This window comes from Aptenodytes patagonicus, chromosome 11, assembly GCF_965638725.1.
Source record: "Aptenodytes patagonicus chromosome 11, bAptPat1.pri.cur, whole genome shotgun sequence".
Lineage (NCBI taxonomy): Eukaryota > Metazoa > Chordata > Aves > Sphenisciformes > Spheniscidae > Aptenodytes > Aptenodytes patagonicus.
Window position 1 is genome coordinate 11,737,423 of NC_134959.1, and position 22,895 is coordinate 11,760,317.

Here is a 22,895-nt window from a genome sequence, read left to right on the forward strand (position 1 = left end):
GCAAAGTGCAGAAAGATTCAGGAGGGCTTTCCGCAGATACATGGGCTGTCAAAACCTTTGTTAATGAGAGTTTATACCACTTGGGTGGAAAGAGAGCAAAAGGAATACTGTTATTTTTTAAATAGCACTAGTTAGCCTCCAAAATGCGTTTTCGTTGCTGGTGAAGTTATTAGAAATACTCATCATGGGAAGTCTGAAAGGTGTGATATAATGAAACAGGCTGCGTGGGTGAAAGAAGAATGGAATTCAAGTACTCTAGCCAGGTTCTATGTATGTTTAAAAAATTATTTGTATGTATTTCAGTTTATAGGGAGTGTACGCGCACACACCCACCCACCCCCCTCTCTATATATATAATATTTAAAATTGCTTTAAATAAGCCCTGGTGGAGCACAATGTCTTAGAGGCTTTAGCAGCTTCAGGAGTCATTGTTACAGGTATGAAACGCGTCTCTCTCAAAAGGCTGTTGGAGCAGCAGTGCCCTGTGGGGTTATTAGCAGCTTCTGAAGATTCTTGCAGTACTAATCCTACAGTCACAGTTTTGGGGAGAGAAGACGTGAACTTTGCCAAATTTTTCTTGGCAAGACCCATTATTCCCCCATTTATCCCTCCTGATCTACATGCAAGAGGCTGGCAGAGGACTGTTAAACAAACTCTTAAACATCCGTATGTGCAGAGGTAAGAAGGAAAATGCCAGTGAGTCTGGCCTTTGCCACGATACTTCACTCCTACCCGAGGGTTTCTTACACGCGTCCGTGGTCTGCAAAAAAGTTTGTGTGCCATATACAGCCTGTGAACACTGGGTTGTTTCTTGCAGCACAGTGGTGAGGACTACTGAAATGAGAAGAACCGAGCAGCACACCCCAGATTTCAGTATAACTAGATACAAGTGGGAAGGGTATATTGCAGGAAAATGCCTCAACAGCACACAAAGATTTAGTGGGGATTTGGTGTGTAGTTCCAATGTCTTGTCACAGAAGTTTAGGCAATATAAAAAAAATAAATCTATAATCGCATTCAAAGGTCTTGATTTTCAGAGTGATTAGAGAAAGCAAATGCTGCTCTAAGTCAGAATGTAGGATTATGAAGAGACTTTGTTGAAAGATACAGAAGTCCAAAGGGATTAGTGAAAAGGAATGCTTCTAAGACTACTAAACCTAATAGCAAGTACAAGAAACTATAGACATGATCTTTAGCCAACAAAGAATCTACACAGACAAATTTTACATGAGCTCACTGTTATTGGGAAAGTTCAATGTAGGGTAAATCAAGAAGTTGTAAAAACAAAACCAGATTCTTCATGTTAACAGGGTTTTTAGGAAAGGAGAGTGGGAAATGGGAAGCAAAAGGATAGCATTTTACTTTTGAGAGTGTGAGAAGCCACTAGGATTTCGTCAGGTTGGTAAGATGTTATTTGTTTGCTTTTTTGTTTGTTTATTCCTCCTTTTTATTCAAAGAAGATTCGAAGAGGGGTAATAGTTTGGTAGTTGTAGGTAGTAAACTCGAAAGCTGTATATAGCTTACATAATTATCTTTATTCTGAATAAAAATAGGTAGTTTGTAGAATATGTATGCTTTATCTTTTTCCAACCAGGAAACTGTATCAGATCAGTTTTTTGTGAAGTCTAGTGGTATTCCCTATTTAAGGATTTATTGCACTTGAGAATCTTTAGTAAATGAATTACATATTGGGCTAAATGTATGATTTTCTCTGAGGCTAAGGATTGCTGTTGTCTGGGTGCAAGTGCATCAAAGCATCAGTAAGTGCCAGTGTGACAATGCATAGCCTTATGAAAGCTTTTCCCCCTATACATCCTGTGGTATGAAAATATTTGTCTTTTTAATACTACTAATACAGGTAATTCATTAATGGGGGTAGATGAACGTGCCCTGCACAACAGCTGTCATATGAGAACAGAAAACTAGAGTTATAATAAATGCTCATCTAATAACAGAAGTCAAGAAAGCCGCCAGCTGAGACACCGCCAACTCAACCAGCTGGGACAAGGATCAGCGTTTCCAGGGGCTAAGGCTTGGACTAGAAGTTAAAAATGTGTTTCCGTACTGAGCTCTGCCAGGAGGTGCTAAACAAGTCTCTTTGACCACCTTATGTTTTTCCTTTCATTATTTCTCTTCTCTGTGGAGACAGAGCAGAAGCTCCAATTCTCGGTACGGTACCTATAACAGTAAATGGCCAACCTCAGCTGGTTCTCTTGCTCCTCTGTGATAATACTCAAATGTGCTCCAAAAGCCACCCATAAGGCCCACTTCCCTTTCAAATGCAATATACAGCTTCTGCAGTTATGCTTGTTTGGTATATTAAGGTCGAATTCCAGTTTTCTGTTAAGTTAATCAGATTTGCTTTTATTACAAGGTTTTTTTGTTGTTGTTAGTCATTAAGAGGTGAAATAAAAGCAGAATGCAACTCAGGAAATTACTAATTAAAGGAGTGGTAGACTTGTTTTTAAAGATTCTTAACACGGTTAGTGAATATAAGGAGAACAAAATTGAACTGCTGGTAAATGATGGAGTGGGAACATGAGTCTGTGTAGTCTCTAAATTGCAGTTCACCCTAGTGCGGTAATTGCTGCAAGTACTGAAAGCAGCTGGAATAAATAGGTGAAACTTTTTTATTTTCCCCAAAAAACTTGGAGTATTTGTAAAGGAGTTTTGCAAGACTATGTAGAAAACTCACTCAAGGGAAACATGATAAAATGTATTATAGAAATAGTAGTACAAAGAAAAAATACCACCTTTTTTTTTTTTTAGCTGCGGGTGCAGACAAATTTAGGCTTTGTCCTTCTTGGTCTTGTTTTGACTAGCTGTGATCAAGAAGATGAAAATCTGAATGATTGTACACTTGGAAAAGGTGACTTGTAGCAATTTAAAGAGCTTTTATTGCATTGATTATTTTGTAGAAAAGTAAACAAAATAGTTTGGAGAACGGCAGTTTATTTCCATATTGTGTGCATTTTAACAAAGGTGTCCATTTTCAGTTGCAATTATTAAAAATTCAAAAAGAGAAATTAAAAATCTGTGTTCTTCCCACAGAGTCACCACAATTGTTAAATGTTATCCTTAAGCCTCTCCTTTCCCATTTTTCTAATGAAGACTGGTAGAAATAATTCAATTCACTTGCCTGGAGAAGCCTGGAGGAGCTGTGTTTTCCCAAAGGCAGGCCTAGGCAGTGTGGGGCGCTGGTGAGCTCACCTGGTGCACAAGAAGCTGCAAGTGAAATGGATTCATCTGTTTTCGTTATCCAAGCTAACAGGAAATTAAAAGTAAGGCTAGAGAGCGAAAAATATATTGGATTCCTTTCAGCTTAGGTTATCAAAGGAGCTGCTGCTAATGCAAGGAAAGACCTTGGTTTCAATTTTGAAAAGTGCTGTAGTCCCACTTCCATGGTGCCTTTTCAGTAGAATTTAAGCTTTTAAAGGCTGGATTTTTAAAGTCAACTGTATCTTTTTGGATAGAGTATGAATCAGTGCTTTAGTATTTTGGGGATGTGGGCTTAAATTTCCCAGATATTTAGATGCTTTCTGAAATGACCTTGTATCTTCTCAGCTAGTCTTGATTTAGAAGCCTTACTAATGATCCAGGAGGGGTATAAAGAGATGCTCCTGTTGAAAAGGAATGGCAGAAGTTTGTGCAATCTGCTTGCTGTCCTCTTCCCTAGTACCACGTTAAAGAAACCGGTGAGCAGCAGTGTAGGTTCACCACGCAGGTCACCGATTTGGTGGAGTGAGCAAGGGGCAGCTCAGAGGCAAAGGCAGGTCCTCAGGAAGAACCGCTCCTGCCTCTTGTCCCGAGCAGGATTCTGGCACTGGGAGAATGCTGTATAAAGTGGTCTCTCTTGAAGTTCATAGAGATAATTACCATAAAAGCATGAAATACTTGAGTAAAACTAATTTTCCCATTGTTTGTTCTATGACGAATGCTGCAGTGCTACAGAATACAAACCTGGAGCTTCAGAGAGCAATAAGGGGGACTTTGAACATGTTAATGATAAAGAAGAAATGGCAGCATATCTGTGATCACTTGAGCCCTTCTCCAATAGCTTGGGTTAAGTTGATTTGGGTTTGGAGTCCTTTTCAGTTTTCTATTGCTCTATATTTTATGGGGTTTTGTTTGGGTGTGGGGTTTTTTTGAGGTGGATGGTGGCAAATGTGTCAGAAACAAAATGAAACAAGTATGAAAGGAAAATGAAAGATAAATGCTATCACGATCGCTACGCATTTTGTTAAACAGAATCAGGAACTGCTGCGTAACATCTTAGTTGAAAAGGTTTGCTTTGATTCCTTTCTTAATATGAATAATGCTGATGTCCTATCTTTTGCTCATGAAAACAGGGTATTTACCCAGATGCTTTATCTGTCATGAAACTTGGGCATCTGCCCAATTAAAAATTGTTTCTATTTGACTAGTCCATTTAAAGTACAGATGGCATAAAACCAAAGAATGATTTGATAGCACAGGGGAGAAGCAGAAAATGTTACTTAAAAGCCAGTGGTATCTCTAGCAAAGCTGCTGTATTTTCTCCTTTCCTATGGTGATTTTCTGATTAGTTCTATGTCAAACAATCTCCTTTACCTCACTCATTCTTGTAGTCCTTTGCTGAAGTACCTGTATTAAGTAATTTTAATTTATTATGATAAGCCATATACAGTTTGCTGTTTAGCAAAGTGCTTGTCACTTTGCTGTAAACCATCTCATGTGATGTGACCTAACCAATTCTGGCAGCAGAGAGAGTTCAACCACAATGTAGAGCTTTAAAGTTATTTACAGTGCTTGAAGGTCTGTCTGCGTACAGTATCCACTTAATCTGGCCTAAATCTAGGGAGCTGTCTTCTGGTCCTGCCACTCTGTCTAATGGCTGTTAATAATAGCTGTTCTAGTCACCCTGTCTTCTGAAAATCTATCTGGAGCTGTTGCATCTCATGAGGCAGATAAAAATTGACATTTTTTATTGATGTAACTGGTTTCTGCTGAATACTTGGGGACAAATAAAAGTAACTGAACTCAGGAATGAAGGGGAAAAGTAATTCGTTTGGTGGAATTACCAGCCAACTGACATCTGTAGTTAAATAAGTAGTCCTTTAAAAAATACAGTTTAAAATATACTTGAAAAGTGAAGAATTAGAATTAGCTTTTTAGCTATGAATTGCTTTAATAAATCACATTTATGTTTCTGAATATAAAAATCATTTCATTATTAACTTTATTAAATGAATCCATGATGTAGACAGATCTCATGTAACACTTCCATTTCTTCTCGTGGATGTAGTATTAAAAGTGAGAAACTGCGCACATTCATTTCATGAGCAAATGAATGATCTTTGTTTGCTGTTACTGTTTCCTAACTATTTTAATATCGATATATGTATGCAATATAGAAGATTTAAAAAGTGGGTTAGATTTTAGCAGATCATCTGGTTCTGATTTACACTTGGGGCAGGAGGAAAGGGAACAACCCGTAGGTGCAGACTGGGGTTATGGGAGATGCCAGGTTGAATTCCTGATGAGGGAAGCTTATTTGGCAACTATGACAGTGCTGATACGAGGTTCCAGTAGTGGAGGACAAGTATTTAATTAATTAGAGTTAATGTGGTGTTATGAAGGACATCTTATTAAAGAAACCTGGATTTAATTTTTTAAATTAGATTACATTTAGTTGATAAAGTTAACTCCATGGCTGTAATATACTTAGCCTTCAGTAATGCATTTGACTTATTATCACACAACATTCTGATTAGTTGTATACAATATTAATAAGGTACACATTAAACGGATTAAAACCTGGCTGAGAGAAGTAGTTGTCAGGAACGAGTCATCTTCTAACGCTTGTTCTTTTTTCACAAGTGGGGTTACAAAGGAGTTGATATTAAATCTGATGGTATTTGACTTCTCAGAAGTAGTTTCTAGATCCCAATAAATCATATAGATGTAGACCTTTGAGAGTTAGTAGGTCATCAAAATGATGAGAAGGTTGAGCAGTAAGATCTGGATCATTTGATCAGCTGAGCTTATTAATAGAAATTTTTTTAATATAGATGAGAGAGGCCATAAGTTTAAGAAGAAAGAATTTAGATGAAAGCTAGAGAATACTGGACTTGTGATCTGGAAGTAATTTAGACATGAGAGTTTGCAAACAACTGAACATGTCCTCTGTGTAGTGAAACTCTCTCAGAAACAGCTAATGAGATTTTTATATATACATCAGAACAAAGGCTTAATTACCTCAGGGGGAATGAATCTAGTCCAAGGTAATGTTTTTTAAATCTCTCTCTCTAGTACTTCTGTGTCTGATGTCTGTGTAGGAAGTCACAGCTCATGTCTTCTAATGTCAGCTCCATTTTGAAAGTGATGGCAAGGAACACATTTTCCTTGAGAAATAAGAGTGCCTACACACTGAATTATCCAAGAATAGTCATTTGGGTAAATACAGGCAACTCTTTAAAGAGTGTACAGGTACTGTTGGGGTGCTTGAACAAAAAGCCCCCACATGTTTAGTAGCTGTATGGTGAAGCCAGACAAACTTGAATAGAAACTGAGGTACATAGGTAAGATATAAACCATAAACAAGGGAAATGGTGAATTCTACCTGTTTACAAAATCAGCACTTTTAAAATGGAAAACCAGCTTATTTTGGCAAAGACTTTTCTAAATAAGGACTTAGGCGAGTTAAGTGTAAAAACACGTGTCTGAGCAAACCAGTGGTCAATGTTGCCTAAACTTTACCCTGAACTCAGAGAATTCAGCAGCCCTCACTGCTCCCTGATGTGCCATGGTCTTGAATGACGTGTCCTGGTCTTCTAACATTCCCCTTGGTCTTGGTCCTCTGTCTGGCACTTGGTACTCGGGGCATGAGCCAGATCTTTTTGCCTTGTGTTTGTGAAGACTGCTGCTCCTATAGCCTGCTTATGGGGTTTCAGCACTGACCTCCTGATACTCGCTTTGTCAGTGAGGAGTGGCAAATAAAGCCCATATTTCTGTTTATACCTCATAAGTTTACTGAATCCAGTGAAAGAGGTTTACCTCTTCTGTGTGTAGGCACCTCCAGAGGGAGATGAAAGGTACAATATACTAGTGAAAAGATAATTGCCAGCTGAATCAAGAAGTATTTAAAACACTTTTTATATTCCTGGCAGAACTAGTGTCTGTGGCTTGTAGGCATCCTAGACTGTCTCTGGGAGCCACTCACATCCCTGTTGCAGAGATTTGCAAGGCAAGAAATAAGTGTTGAGAACTTCTATAGATTGATCCACTGCTGCTTGGACATGGCATTAGACTCTGGGGCATGCTTTAAGGCAGTGTGACTATGTAGATCTTTTTCCGCTGTCTTTGGGGATGTGATTGCTTGTTCATCTACATCAGCAGGAAGCGCAGAAGACCTTGTGGGGTTAGTCTGGGAGCTGTTGTCCTGCAAGTACTGCCTCTGCATGTTGCCCTGTTTTCCTTCATCTTCCTGTAGGGACAAGGAGCCATGGTTGGTGGGTAACAAATCTTCTATATAGAGAGAATAGGTGATGACATTTTGGTGCAAGAACATGGCTGTCCCTCCTGTCAGATGCGGCTTTGCTATGCAGTTTCACATCTTGGCATGAGCAGTTTCAAGCCCTAAGTATACGTGCAGCATCAGGACAAAACTTTTTCTTTCATTTTTTTGACAGATCTAAAAATTATACTGTTGGCCAACTACTGGAATTCTTGGTTTATTTGTTGCTAGTGGAGGCTCTGCAATGCCAGGAGTGGAGTAACCAAAACATCCTCAGAGTTTTAGGCGTGCAGTGAAATGTTAGGCTTATTTATAGTTGGTTGATGTCATCTTTCTAATCCTTATGGTTTTAATTCTTTCTAATAAAAGCAGTAGATCTGCAGAAATTGATGAGCACTGAGCTGGGCAATTTTCTGCGTGTCATTTATGAGCAGGCAAGTGGATTTGTCAAGCCTTGCGTGACAGCTCGAATTGTTGAAAGTTCTGTTGAGGGTGTACTTTCCCTTCGCTTTCACCTGAATGATGATTTGTACTCTGCGGCGTGGACTGAGGGAACCACAATCAGTGTTACAGATTTCTTCTTGAGACTGCAAGAGCTTGAGAGCTTGGAATCATCTCTGCTGAACGCATTTCATTTTGTTCCCCATGTCTTACAATGATATTTGTTTTGAAAGTTGCATATTGTCTTCTTAGGAGTTGAAATTAGTTAATATGTTTTTAAAGCTTTATTCTCATGAGTTCAGCTTTGCAAAATTCTCCCTGCATGAGCAGAAAACCATGCACGCTGGGAGTTTCCAGGATAGCATGCGGGGAAGTGTAGCCTCTTCTGTCTCTTGAAAATGCTTTCTGGTTCTGTTGTATTAGATTGACTTGAATTTAGCTTTCTGGTCTGTTGGGACAGAAGATCGTTGGAGACTCAACAGATTAATCTGGACACTTTTAGCCATATAATGTTAAAGCGTTGATACATGTTTTCTTTACTCGGAGTCTTTTTCAAAGACTTATAAGTCCTCTCTAGGTTTTTATAACAGATAGTTCATAGCCCCAAGAGTAGATCCTTGGAGTTATCTATCTCGGGCTTGGCTCTCAAAAGAGTAATTCCACTGGATTGAAGAGGCAAGTGTTTGAAATTCAGGAGACTATAAAATTGATTCTTCCATAAAGAAGTAATTTGTGGTAAATCGTGTAGTCCTCTGGGCAGCTATTCACTCATTTTATATGACCAGGACCCTTGAAACATGGTCAGAAAGATTAGAGAAGGACATCTCTGATCTGTCATTTATCTGCACAAGCCAGAAAAACTTTTCTTTTCTTTTGACGATACAGTATCTGGGAGCAGACCCAGCCAAACACACCATCTTACTCTAGGCTTCTGGGGGTAGGGAAAATGCAATTTTAAGAAAAGTTTGGATCGTGTTCTGGAGTTAACTAGATGATTTTGACATACTTAACCAGGTTTTTTATATTTAGTTGCATGTTCTCTGCTAGGGAAGCAGCAATGCACTGCTTTACTCCAGAAAGTGCGTGGGAGATCCAGGCGGGGTTGCAGAGTTCTGCCTTCTGGGAAGTAAAATTGTCTGGCACGAGCTCCTCCAAAAAAGTATCTCCCCCAAGAAAATGTTAGTCACCTCTCCCTTCCTGCGTTACTCTGGTGTACTAGACTGGCTCAGCATGAAAGCAAGTAGGCAGCTAGCATTTGCGTGCTGTGTCCTTGCTTCGGTAGAAAGTCTCTGTAGACAGAGGAGGAAATCATAGCACTTACTGGCCAAAGTGCCATCTTAAAACAAAAGCAGTTACTACAGTTAGCATTTAAATACATCAGGAAATTAAATTGAAAGTAAGACAAGCTGTTGCTTTCATCCATACATATCTGATTAGCTTCTATCATAATGTTATTTCTGGTATTGGCCTTATTACTGTCCTTCCCCAGCACTTCTAACAGCTAAAATATTTCTTCTTGAATATTTCTTCTCATTTATTATTACTGTACATGCAGTCCTTAAACATATTTGTCCTTGGCCTCATACTGGGAGGCACCATAAGAGGCAGTAAAAACAGTAACTGGGTTGGGAGGACAGGTGATGTGAGGAGGTACAGTCTCATTTGTCTGCTTGTCACTTATGTTGGCACTACAAGACTCCTGACATGGTGGAACAGCAATTGGATGCTATACGTAATAAGTTTAAGAGGTTTGGGTTTTTTTCAAGGTAGATCTACTGTAATCTTTTAAAAAGTAAAGGAGTGTTCTCGATAAACCTTGATAAAGCGTGTTGCCACATCAGCATTTATTCTTGACATCTGTTAAGTATGACTACTTAAATATTCAGAATTACCTTTCCAGATATGCTCTCTCTCGAGGAGATACAATTCATATACTCTTCATAATAGGCTGTTGTTCCTGTTATTTAATCAGAATATAAATGGGCAGTGCACTTTATAAGGTAGTAAAATATATTCCCTGCCCCCAAGTGTTTGTGCTATAAGCAGGAATAGACAAAAAGGGAAAGGAGAGGAGAGGATTTATATCAATCAAACTGTGCAGCAGCTTAAGTCTTGTTGTGTGAATATTTCAATATCCTTATGTTCAGTGACTTCATCATAGGCGCCTATGATGTGAAAGCATCTTACTATCAGTTTGTTAAATGCTAAATATTTTTTAGAGAAAACTTGAAATAAACCAAAATATCAGCAATTTCATTAATCTATCCAAACAGTAGAAATTGGCTTATGAATATTAAATTTCACATATCTGAGTCAGTAGAAATAAAATAATACATCCTTTTGAATATTTGTAAAGTACAATTTGATGGGTAATTTAAGCAGCCTTCTATCATATGCTTATTAGTTTCCTCATGCCAGATTCAGATCACTGAAAGCAGTGAAACCCTAAGACTGCATTTTCTGTGTTATACAACTACTTGGAACATGCAGAGTTTAGAAACATGTTTAATAACTGTAATTTATCACATTTTAGGTTGTCTCAGCAAAAAAAAAAATCTATTGTAGTAACATGCAATTTTAAAGGTTGAATTGCTACAGGATATTGAGTGTTCCTGACCAGCTATCTGTACTCTCTGTGATTCAGAAAGAAACAATTTGTTCCATATTTGCATTAAAAACTGACTTAGCCATAGTAAAGAACAGTTAAACTTCCATCACTTTCATATTTATAAGTCTCAGCCTCCCATTAATGCAGATAACGGGGAGTTGACTGCAGTCATCACATTATGTTCATCTACCACCCTCCCCTCCTAGACAGAGGCAAAGGGGTACCCTAAATAAATGACAATTGATGGCTTCTGCAATAATTAAAGCCTCTCTTGACTTACATTGTTTCTTAAAACTAGTAGAGGAAAGAAGTAGGAAAACCTGTACAGATGTCACCTTACTTTTTTTCCTTAACTAGCAGGTTTTTAGTAGCCTTGTGTTTCGAGTTGAAGAAGTTCAAAGACATAGAAGTTTAATAATAAGGATGAAGCATTTCTCTTTGTTATGGTCAGTTACCACTAATCTCCTTTTAGAGTTTTAACAGGGATTTATAGGGATTCATTTGTGTTTAAGGTTTGGAGATAATTAAGTACCTTTCTGCTGCAAAGAAGAAAGAGAGAGAGAATTGGCTCAAAGCTAAAACAAGATTCCTGTACTAGCGCATATATTAAACTTCCTTTTATTTGGTTGTCACCCCAATAGGAATGATTAGTGGGTTGTAAAGAAAGAAAATGTATTGCATTACATCTATTAAAGCATGTTTTATATGTAACAGTAATTAAAATATAATTGAAATCATGAGTTCTTATAATTATTGGCTTTACATAATGCATAGTTAAAGAGTGAGCATCTATAAATGTGTCCTTCTTACACATCCAGAAATGGTTTGCTGGCAGCATTTTAATTAAAGACGGATTAGTTAAAACGCAGTTTAATCATTCTGTCATCAAAGGATTTAGACCTCATTAATTAGCTGTTGATAAATAGGTTTAAACTACAAAAAATTTAATTTAAAATATGCCAGTTGAGATCTAGAATTATTAGAGCTGGAAATGGAGCAATGAGTGTAAGAAAAATTCATGCCATCTCTTTCTGTAATATTAGATTAAGTATGAAATTCAGACCAGTGCAGAACTTAGTTCTGCCTTGTTACTAATGGGACGTGACTCCAAGTGGACTTTAGAATTGGTGAAGAAATAAAATGGAGACCATTCGTAATGATCGTTGCATTATACTATGGCAGTGGGATCTGTTTTCTATTTATGTATTTGGTGAAGATTGAAAACTCATTTAAAAATCCTTCTGCTATAGCAAATGGATGAAAATAAATCCTGGATTCAAGGTTTTATAGCTTCTGCATTGCTGTACAGGAGCAGTGCATGAGGAGATCCCACTGCTGTGTTAGCTACCTAAATGCAACAGATGGGGAGTTCCAGACTCACAGGCAGGCAGGAGCATGAAGCAGCATACAGAAGGTGGTGTTACCACAGTGTAGAAGGACAAGTTCCCACCTTAAAATGCATGCTCTACAGCCGTGTTCTCCCTGAACACAGGGTGGTTGAACCACCCGGCTGGAGGGCAGCTGAAGACTGACTGGTTTACTTGCCGTCGCAGTAGACTCCGGAATTGCACACAGGGTCTGTTACCTCTCTCAGCTGCAGGGATGGTTATTCAAATCAATTCAGTTTCATTACTTGCAACCATAGCTGGAGTCTCAGTGATGGCAATCTCTTGTACTATTTATGCTTTTTCTGTCAGTTACTTAATGGTGGTTCTTTGACTTACTGGAGCTTTGATGCAATCCTTTGGGTAAACCTTATTTGTATTCTCTGTAACAGCCCCTTGGCAGACTTAGCAGCTCTGGAAGAGGCATGTTCCTCTGCTGACAGAGCGCACGCTTACTGCAGGTTGAGCTTCTGCACATGAAAAAAACAGAAAGTGAGGCAGACCTTGACTTGCAAATTTGTCAGAATTAACATTAAAATCTTTGCAGGTTTGTACTATGAATATCTTAATCAGCTTAATTGCTATGAAACAGTAACTGTAAGGATTTCAGTAGTTCAATAGTCATAATATTTGAATCCATAAGTCAACTGGTTTTTATGCAGATGAATCAAACAATTCTGACAAATGATAGGTGAATTTTTCAAGTAGAGTTAAAAGAGTTTCAGGAAAATAATAATTTGACAACCATATTTGAAGACTTTCTTAAAAGGCTTCTTGAGTGTTAATTTAAAGATTGACTTATTGAAAAGGTGTATTTACAGAGCACTCTAGCAACTGTCCTATCTCTAGGGTACCTGTTCAGTTGTCTTGCCAAGCTTCTGGAAAAGCAGCAGCTGAATATGAGGTTATAGGCTTACATAATCATTGTTTGCATTTGAATGTTTGTAATGAAATCGGTTAGCTGAACTTCTGTGAAAATGCATAATTTGATGGATTTTCAGAGTGAGGTAGAGAAATGTTGCACCAGTGTAGAATTAGATGAAAGACAAATCAAGTGAGAGTGGGTATATGCACTTCTTTAAAACTGCATCCGTCTTGCCCTTTCCTCATACTGGGAAAAAAAAATTGATTTAAACTCAAACAGAGCTGTTAGAAGAAATTTATGTCAATTTGTCTGGGAGGGAGAAGGGGAGATAATTCCACAGGCATTCTTAAACTACTGCGGTATCGTAGAGTCATGTTGTGTCTTTGTTCTCTGTCCCAAAAATTATTCAAAAATGTTAGGTTCGCAAAATGATGGGGCAAGACTTGCTTCATGTCGAATAGTTAACTGTGGTAATAAAAGGACAGCCATGAAATTAAAAAACAAAAAGAAAATACGTGTGTGTGTGAGGAAAATGCAATTCCAGATTCTCTAAATTCACCAAACCGTGTAGTTTAGCCAAAAAAGTGAAATACCAGCTAATGTTGTATGAGATCTTCAGTTATTCTTTACATAAGACAGGTAATTTATAATTCCCAGTTATGCAATTAAAATGCTAATTACCCCTCACCTAAACTCTGTTCTTGAACTGAGAATATCAATTTACCTTCAATCATTGCAAATCATATATGACATATGTGACAGTGCCAAGTTTTGTATTATTTATGGACTTTCTGTTTAATGTGTCTGGTTTCCAGGTAGCATTAATGGCTGGTGAAATGGCTTTGCCTTGGTCGGCTTTGTTTCCTGAACGAATGGCATTCCTTCTGACCTGTGTTGTTTTGTATTCTTAAAATATGTCTGTATTTTGGGCTAATCTTACTCTCTGTTCCTGCCCTAAGCTCTGGCTTGTCATCCATTTTAGTACAGAGAAGTAGCGCATTTAGAAATGCCAGCGTGAATTTTTGATTACAAAGGTGAGACCAATCACTTCTATGCTGCTTCTACACAGCTTTTCCTTATTTCATAATAGATATTCTGCATTGTAGCTACATTAATATGCTGCCAGTTTTGTGTGTCATACCTGCTTGCTAAAGTTACAGTTCTTCTATCCCTGCTGAACTCAAATAACATTTTTCTCTTCTAAGGATCTATTGTTACCTAGAGTTTGCTGCATATAAATAAAAATAACTTAGTTAAAGAAAACACACCAAAAATGAGAACAGAATCTAGATGTTGGAATTCAGAAGGATCAAAATTTTTAAAAAAATAATTTTCTGCTTGTGCATCATACAATTTAGGACAATTTTAAATAGAGATGCTTCGAAGTATAGCTACTTTCAGTATTTCTGGATGATAGTAAGCTTCAGCAGCTCTACTCCATGAGCATGCAAAATAACCCAGCCAGTGGTTTGAATCTCTAAAATTTTCGTTAGAAGTAGCATAAACAGGTTTAAGAAGTCAATGCATAGAAGTGGTTTTGTTTCCTGTTGTTCATGGAGCAGTAAGTTCTGTTCTAAACAATTTCCAGTCATGTAGACCACTTAAATAATAACATTGCTTTTGTAAATCTTTAATGATACTGTCTCCAAGGTGTAGAAGAAATCTTTGCTCACCTGCTCATAGTGCTAATTTTCTTGTTCTGGTGCAAGTTTGTAATCCACCATTTGTTCATTAATAGTAAACTGGATTATTTCTCCTACTCTTCTCTGCTCCCCTTCTTTACTCTTTCATAGTGAAGTACTGACTTTTTTTGTATTAAAGCAACCTCAGACGTGTTTTGCCATACTGCCATGTTGTGTTGTGAACTAAATGAAAATAGGATTAGATAAACTAAACCTTATAGCATCTAGTTGCCCATGGAAAATAAATGACATTACCAAAGTAAATTGGTTAACAAAGAAAAATGCTCTGTATTTAAGAACCTCACAGTGTCTAGTGTGGGATTAAAGGAAGCACTGCTCACCTTGCTCATACATCCGCTGATGGATTGTTACTGACGCCTCCTCTTCTTTCTTGTGTGCGCGGTTCTTCCAGCCTAGTTTGATGCTTAGTATAAATACTTCAGATATCATGGACAAATTATATTTACTGTGGCTTAACAATTTTGTGTTATTTGGGCTTTATAGCTTTCTCATGTGAAGATATTTATGTGTCTAAATGATCAAAACAGTGGCTTTCAGTCCTGGTATAAATAGAGAGATCAGCTTTGGAAAATTTGGCCTTTTGTGAATTCTTTAAAAAAGCTTTGGGTTTTGGCCTGTCTCATGGCTACGCTTGATATTTACACAGTACGAAAGCATAAGGGCATGTTCTAGTTGTAACTCAAAAGTAATTCAGTGCACGGGTAACTAATAGATATTCACCTACGTCTTCCAACTGGACTCATTTAAAAAAAAAAAAAAAAAAAATAGAAAATCCTCCAAGTTCTGTAGAGAACTCCCTTAAGCTGCTGTGGTGTTGTGGTTTAACCCCAGCCAGCAACTGAGCACCACACAGCTCTCACTCACTCTCCCTGCCCCCCCCCCCCCCCCGGTGGGGTGGGGGAGAGAATCAGAAGCGTAAAAGTGAGAAAACTCATGGGTTGAGATAAGAACAGTTTAATAATTGAAATAAAATTAAAAAAAATAGTAGTAGTAGTAGTAGTAATAATAATAGAATATACAAAGCAAGTGATGCACAATGCAATTGCTCACCACCCGCCGACCGATGCCCAGCCAGTCCCCGAGCAGCACCCCCCCCCCAAGCCAGCTTTCCCCAGTTTATATACTGAGCATGACGTCCCATGGTATGGAATGTCCCTTTGGCCAGTTGGGGTCAGCTGTCCTGGCTGTGCCCCCTCCCGGCTTCTCGCTGGCAGGGCATGAGAAGCTGAAAAGTCCTTGACTGGTGTAAGCACTACTTAGCAACAACTGAAACATCGGTGTGTTATCACATTATTCTCATGCTAAATCCGAAACACAGCACTGTACCAGCTACTAGGAAGAAAATTAACCCTATTCCAGCCGAAACCAGGACATGTGGTTTCCAATTTATAGTTCAAAACAACCTGCTTGCATTTCAAGGCAAGTCTCAAGGGCTGTGTTCAAAGAATACTATTTTTGAAGTGTGTAGAGGTTTCTTTTTATTAAGAGGCAACTTTCTGAAAGGTGCACTGAGGAAGTTATTGTGGATCTGAAACATCCTCAAACCAGTGAGTGATCCAGTGCAAAAAATTTTTTATATAAATATATTTTCAATATAAACACCTTAATGAGATATTGACCCATGAGTGTCCTTGACTCTTCTGTACATTGTATGCTTCACAAGGCAAGTTGCATTTCTGACAGCAGATCTCTCTGATACACAATCTAAAAATTTGGTTCCTGGACTACCAGTATCCAGCAGGTGTTCTTGACATGGCTCCAGTATCTGGGAATAATGAACAGGGTTTTGGTCCTCCTTCATTGGAAACCTTGGAATGAGTAATTGTTTGTCCATCCCAAAGCGATGTGCACATCTCGTTCTCCAGCGCTTCACTGTAGTTACTAAGGATGTGGGGCAGGGGTAGAGGGCCCATCAGAAGATGCCACTGAGGAATGTATTGGGCAATGTTGTAGAAACTTGGCTTAAGTTTTTAATAGGGTTTTTTGTCAGATATTCTTGCCACTTTTTGTTCCCTCTCTATCTTTCTTCTCTTGTAATTACAGTTTTTACCTGTTTTGTAAGATACAGGCCAAAATACTCAATTGGATTTTTATTTAGAAATTGAACCTTTTTGATCTAGAAGCCTCTTGGTTTCGGGATTGAATAGCTGAGAAATACAAAATGTGGTTTTCTTATAAATAATTATTATAACTCAAGAAGAGCTGATAAGAATTAAAATTAGAGATTACTTGTTTACATCTTTTGGGAAATAAAGGTCACACTGCTGAGTGTGTATGGAGATGTTGTATTCTAGTGATGAGGAAGATCTGAAAATAAGCAAAAAGTGTGAGGGAAGTCATTACAAATAGTTTCTATCCCTCGTGCTTTAAATGCCTTTATTCCATAAATCCACTTAAGTTAGGAAAACTGTTGACATTAAGCTACTTTATTTGATTCAATTTACATTCATAGCACAGATCTGATTGTAATTGTCAGTGTGCATTAGATAGCAGTGGAAACTGGACCAAAGATGATCATAAGACGCAAGCATCATTGTCAGAGTGGTTCTTATAATTTGTCAGAAAGACTATCCATAACAGGTTTTACTTTAATGGCTTTTTAGGCTGTTTTGAAGTTGTGGCTTTTTAAGCATTCTGCAGTTTTGTTTGGATGTATGCAATACTCCACGAGATCTCAAAAATAGCAAGTATATACTTTTTCTGTTATTTCTAATGATGAAGAACCCATTATTTCTGAAAGAGTTTTCTTCTCTCTCAAGTCAGTATAGTCAAGAATCGGCAGAGCAGTGGGGATAACACTATCTTGTGCCTCAGCAAATTTGCAAGGGTACGGGCAAGTGCACTCATGTCAGATTTACTTGAGTTGATGGCAGCTAATACTTGCTCTTTTTTAAGTTAATGGAAAAAACGGTGAGGTTTTTAAAACTACCTTCAATCTCCACATGTTGTCAATCAGTTAAAGAAGCTGATGTTTTTGGCAAAAAGAAAAAGCACCAAACCCAGGATGTACCTCTATGTTTAAAAAAAAAAAAAAAAAAAAGTTGTTTCAAAAGCAATGCAAAACCCATGCCAGCGCAAAGCTGTATGCATTTAAAAGGTAACATCTGGCACGCAAATACACCAATGGCTGATCTGTATACACCACCAAGGTAGTACGTGCATGGTAAGTAATACATACACCCTCCAGGGAAATACTGCATAAAACATGACAGGAAGCTTTGAAACCCATGAAAGAAGGAGAAGAGAAAGAGGTGCTTAATTTTTGCATCAGTGTTGGTTGCATTAAAAGCTCACGGCAAAGCATCAAGCAGCAACATAAAACTGCCTAAACACACATATCCTTCAATCAAAAAGACCAGGCAAAGTTCAAGATGCGATATTTGCAATGTATGTGGAGTGCCAGATTAAATTATATTCCATCCAACTATTTCAGACTTTATACTTTTGTATCGCACTTTTGGATAAAGATTCTTGCAGTGTGTTGACAGTGAAATCCTGGTGTGAGGAAGCCTAGTGCCAGAATCTGCATTAACTTCTGTGGAACCAGAATTTTAACTACAAAGTACTGGCAGCTTCTCTAATTCTATATATAGACTTTTCAGCTTTGAAAAGCCAGCATTTGCCATTAAAGGGATATGCAATCCTTCACTTATCTAAGACATGTTATACAAGGATGTTGGCTGTCTCTGATAGAACTGTTGCATTTTTTTCCAACTGCATGAACATGCTTCTAATGAGTTGTAGCGTGAAAAAGTAAATTCAAAAAAGTGATGAGAATAGTTTTACTAGTGGAAAACTCATTACCTGGCAAAGTTGTACAATCTTCAGCTCAGTCACATAAACAACCACTTATTTCTTACTCTCAAAAGAAAGTCCATAATGTTGGATGAAACAATCAGGTTCCTTTTTTAGAAAACAGAAACAAAGTTCAGGCAACAGCTGGATTATACGAAGCATGTCTTAATTTATTTACCACTTTTTACTGCTAATCGGGGAGTACTGCAAAAGGTGAATACTATTACTCGGCTGCACAGTTTCATATAAATTGCAACCATGAATATGTGATCAGTTGTCATATGGAAAAATAAACCCCGCTATCCCTGCATCATTGATGATAGAAAGATGTTTACAACCTTCATTATTTCATTTTTAAAGCTCTTTAGAATGTTACTGAAAGGTGTTGTCTAGAGGAGATAGTTTATTCAATCATTTAAGGTGAAGGGTCTATAAAATACACTAAAAGTTGCCTCGAAAAATGTAACTATACGTATATAACAGTATAATATGTTATTGTGCACAATGTTTGTGCATAGTGTCATGTCTTACAGAGTAAACCTTGCCTGCAAGCATGCTAGGGAAGAGCAGATCTGTAAATTTGTTTCCATATGAAATTTCCATTCCGTGAAAAAATGCCTGCATCAGAGAAGATGACAGTTTAGGCGATAAATTTTATTAGCTCAATTTAGTGATAGCTCTGCTGTGCTCTCACCATGTCAGAGTTTCTCCTTAGCTTCTCTGTCATTTGACCTACTCTTTGCCATTACTGGTTTCTGGAGCAATACAAAATTATTATTTCTACCTTGTAAAACCACAGCATTTTTAGCAGAAAAGAGATCTTGTAAACTGGGTCTCCCTACTAAGTCTCTAAATGTAGGCTTTTCTTTTTCCTTGTGTGATTCATTTGTATGTTTTGTTTTGTTTCTCTTTAAATACTGTCATTTTGTGTAATTTTAAAATCTGGTTTGGATTTACAAGCATGTAATGTCTTTAATAGCCTTGAAAGAATTTGAATTGTGTTCTGTGGATTGCTGCTGCAGAAGGACAAAATCACATCTCTATTCTTTGAATAACACCATTATCACTCTGTGTTAATGAAATTATTTCAGTATTACAACAAATGAGGTTTTGAAATTCATTCAGTATTGAAGGGAATTGGATTGTAATTAGAGCATATTTCAAAAAAAATAAAAGGATCCATGATATGTGCTTAGCTCTTAAAGCACCTTATCCTATATTAACTGTGCTTTGGACACATCTGCCCTCATGTGAAGGGGACTTTGACAGTGAAGATGAAAATGTTTTAATGCTTTTAAGGCCAAACAGCTCCTCCAGCAGGACGGCATTGCAAGAGGAGTACTGGTGGAGAGCACAGAGCTGCTTTCCCTTCTCTTCCCTGTCCCTCACACACACAAAAGCACGCAATGTTGTGTTGTAATGTTCTTTATAGATTGTTGAGGATTCAGCCTAATGTTACCACGTTATCTTCTTGCTGCTGGGGTTGAGTCTGTGTTAATTTTTGTTCTATGTTTGGGCAGGGGAAGATCATAGAGGTATTTAGGTACCACAATATGAAATTGAATAGTCTTATGTTTTCTCTGTGTCTGCTGTGCTACAGAGAAGAAAACATGAGACCATCCATTTCAGCATGAACCGTGATGCTAGCAGAAAATGCCTGGCTTGACATAATCGGAGAGCTCTGCTGGCTTGTCTGGAGAGGAGGGTGTAGAGCATGGTCAGATGCGATTCAGGCTTCACACATATGTAGCGGTATTTAGTTCAGCTTTCAGCAGAAGGTATCAGTGAGGTGGTTAAAAATGAGAGAGCTGCTGTTGAAATTATTTCGAAGAACAGCTTTGCCCTGTCTGGTGAGCTTCTTCCCCGTGAAGGGTTGGTTGGACTTCACTTTTGTTGAATATGCACGCCATAGACTGAAGGTAGCAGGGTTGAAAATAAGGATCATGGATGTGATTGTGTACCTGAAACGCAGCAAGAAGTGGTTTTCTCAACTCCACTTCGGAGAGTTTGGCCAGCTTCAGCATTTAACTGTTACCATCCCGTTTGTTCTATGGTCAGATGAACTACTTTTTGCCAACAATAATTTGCCTTTCTATGTTGAGTTGTTAAGGAAAGCAATTTGCCATTTGAAGTTACCAAGTTGCACTTGAGCCCCTCTTCTCTGCTGCAGAATTGCTTAATGGGCTTTGTGGAAGTCGTGTGACGCTCCGCAGGACTGCTGAGCTGTGGATGTGGGTGAATTTGAGTGCTCAGCTGAGCAGAAATGGGCAGAGAGCCTCATCAGGGAGCCGGGGATTTCCACCAACACAGCTGTACTCAAGCAAGACTTGCTTTCCTCCCTGTCTTCTGGTGGTTTTGAATATATTATTAATTACCACCTTTCTTTCTTTGCAGCCTGTTCCAGCACTACTGCTATGCTCGAGGTGGCATGCGCCACACTTCCTACACTTGCATCTGTGGCAGGTAAGTCAATGGTTTATACTGAACTGTTGCAGTCTTTATGGTCAGTTTCCCACTGGATATTTGTAAAATTGTTCCTTTTAGGCACATGATATGTTTGCAAGTGCCACCAGAGTGAGTTTTGAACTGTTTCCTCTGGAAAAGCCAAAGAAAGGTGGCTAGCGCTGTGTCTTAAAGAAATAACTTGGTTACAGATTCTGCTACACTCAAGAGATTCCCCAAGGACTGCTGCTACTGCCAAGATCATGTTTATGCTCACATCTGTGCTGCAATTGGCTTTTTTATTAAATAGTGTTATAGAGAAGGGCTTTAGAGCTATTCTCTGTTGCTCAAAAATACTCTCTTTGAAATACACCTTAAATATTTCATACCGTTCTCAGAATTCTTTGCCTCAAAGGTTAGGATGCAATTAAAGTAGTCTTTTTGGAGTTTGGAAATTTTTTGCTCTCTCTCTTTCTTGCTGAACAGCTAGTGTTGAAGGTATTGTATTTGGGAAAGTATTATAAAAGTTCTTCGTGCGGTTGTAGAAATGCACATTTTTAATTTGCAGAATTTCAAGACAGTAGTGTAGGATACATGTTGAAGGACAGCTGTGTGCTTTGTGCAGAGATTAATCTTATTTAGTCAGTGGAAATAATCTAATTAGAGATATATGACAGTTATATGAGGCATATATGTTGGTATATATGTTCCACTTGTAGATCTGCTGCTACTTATGTTTGCCCTACACTGAAGTCACGTACACTTATGAAAGTAATTTTTACATTAATGACAATAATGTTATATTGCTTTGGAGGTAATAAGGACAATTAGCATCTTTGCTTCTTTCTGCTGTTCACGCAATTGCTTATTTGTAAATGCAATTTTCCAATTTATATGTAAAATTGCAGTAGGAGCATGAGCAGTTTTATGGCAAATTGTGCATCTAAATTGTCTGAAAAGTTTCCTGTTTTAAGTACCATCGTATAACTTGAGAATTAACATCCCATTGAAATGAGACTCCATCTCTATGGTATTGTCACAGGTAAAATCAAGTTGTCCTGTGTATGGTTTTTCACATCCATACAGACTTCACATTCACTAACAGTAAATCAGAACCTGTGCTGCAGGATCTGGTTTGGGTGCTAGAGAACGTCAATGGCTTTGCTAAACCTATAGAAACATCTACCGTATGCTCGTGTAGTGGGTCCTTGTGACCTTGTGGTGACAGACTAAACTCTCCACAGGACAGAAAAACCCAGGACTTGTGTTACGTGACTCAGGGAACCCAGGAGGAGGAAAGCCCCAAGAGTAGTTCAGAAGTGGGTGATGAGAGGAGCTTCCTGGGTGTCTCGTCCCACCACGCTGGAGGGGCTTAGCAGGGCATGGGAGCGGTGTTTGAGCTGCCTCTGAACCGTTGGAGGATTTAATACATGGAGAAGGGCTGCCCTTGAAATGCAAGATCCTAACAATATCGTGACTCACTGTTGTAGTTGGGAGCTGGCATTGTATCCTACCGCTACAATTAACAGTGCAGACAAACTTGATATTAAAAAAAAAAAATTACATAAGATAGACTACAAAGGCCTTTGTCCATAAATTGCTATATTCTGACTGAGTGATGAAGTAAGAATGAATAATATTAACAGATTTAAGCTAGGTCCTAATAAAACGAATGTAAGTAGATCTATTTGATGAATTCCGTTAACATAATAATGGCAAAAATAATAGGCATTTTTTTATTACCATGAAAATGTCATGCATTGTAAATATTACACTTAACTACATTTATGATTAAAAATAGCTTTTGCAATTAGGATTTTGAATAGTTATGTTTTATTCTATTCATGCTGAGTTTTGTTGTTTTCCTGACACTTAAAACTGTGATATTTGGACAGGATCTTTCCTTTCTAGATTACAGGCCTGATAATAATTTCCATAGAAGGGAATCATGCTTTTAAATAAAAAACAAGTTTGTTATTCAGATTTTAGAGAAGATGCTCACTAAGCTGGAAATCAAGAGTAATCAATACTATATTTCAGTACAGAAATAAATCACTTGGCACACGTAGAGTGCATGCATTTGTTGCTGTCCCTGTCCAGTGTTACACTCTTCAGGAGATGGTAAATGAATATTTGGTGTGACCAAATATGCTTTATGTAT

At 38.0% G+C, this 22,895-nt stretch overlaps 1 protein-coding gene across 2 annotated transcripts in view; it reads left to right on the forward strand.

Annotated features, from left to right (window-relative positions):
• Nucleotides 1-22,895, forward strand: part of PEPD (peptidase D) — a 145,121-nt gene that overhangs the window by 60,322 nt on the left and 61,904 nt on the right. For both annotated transcript variants that reach the window (XM_076349138.1, XM_076349139.1), the window contains one exon: nucleotides 20,687-20,755. In XM_076349138.1, the coding sequence (XP_076205253.1) occupies nucleotides 20,687-20,755 (69 nt within the window). The remainder of the gene's footprint in view (nucleotides 1-20,686; nucleotides 20,756-22,895) is intronic.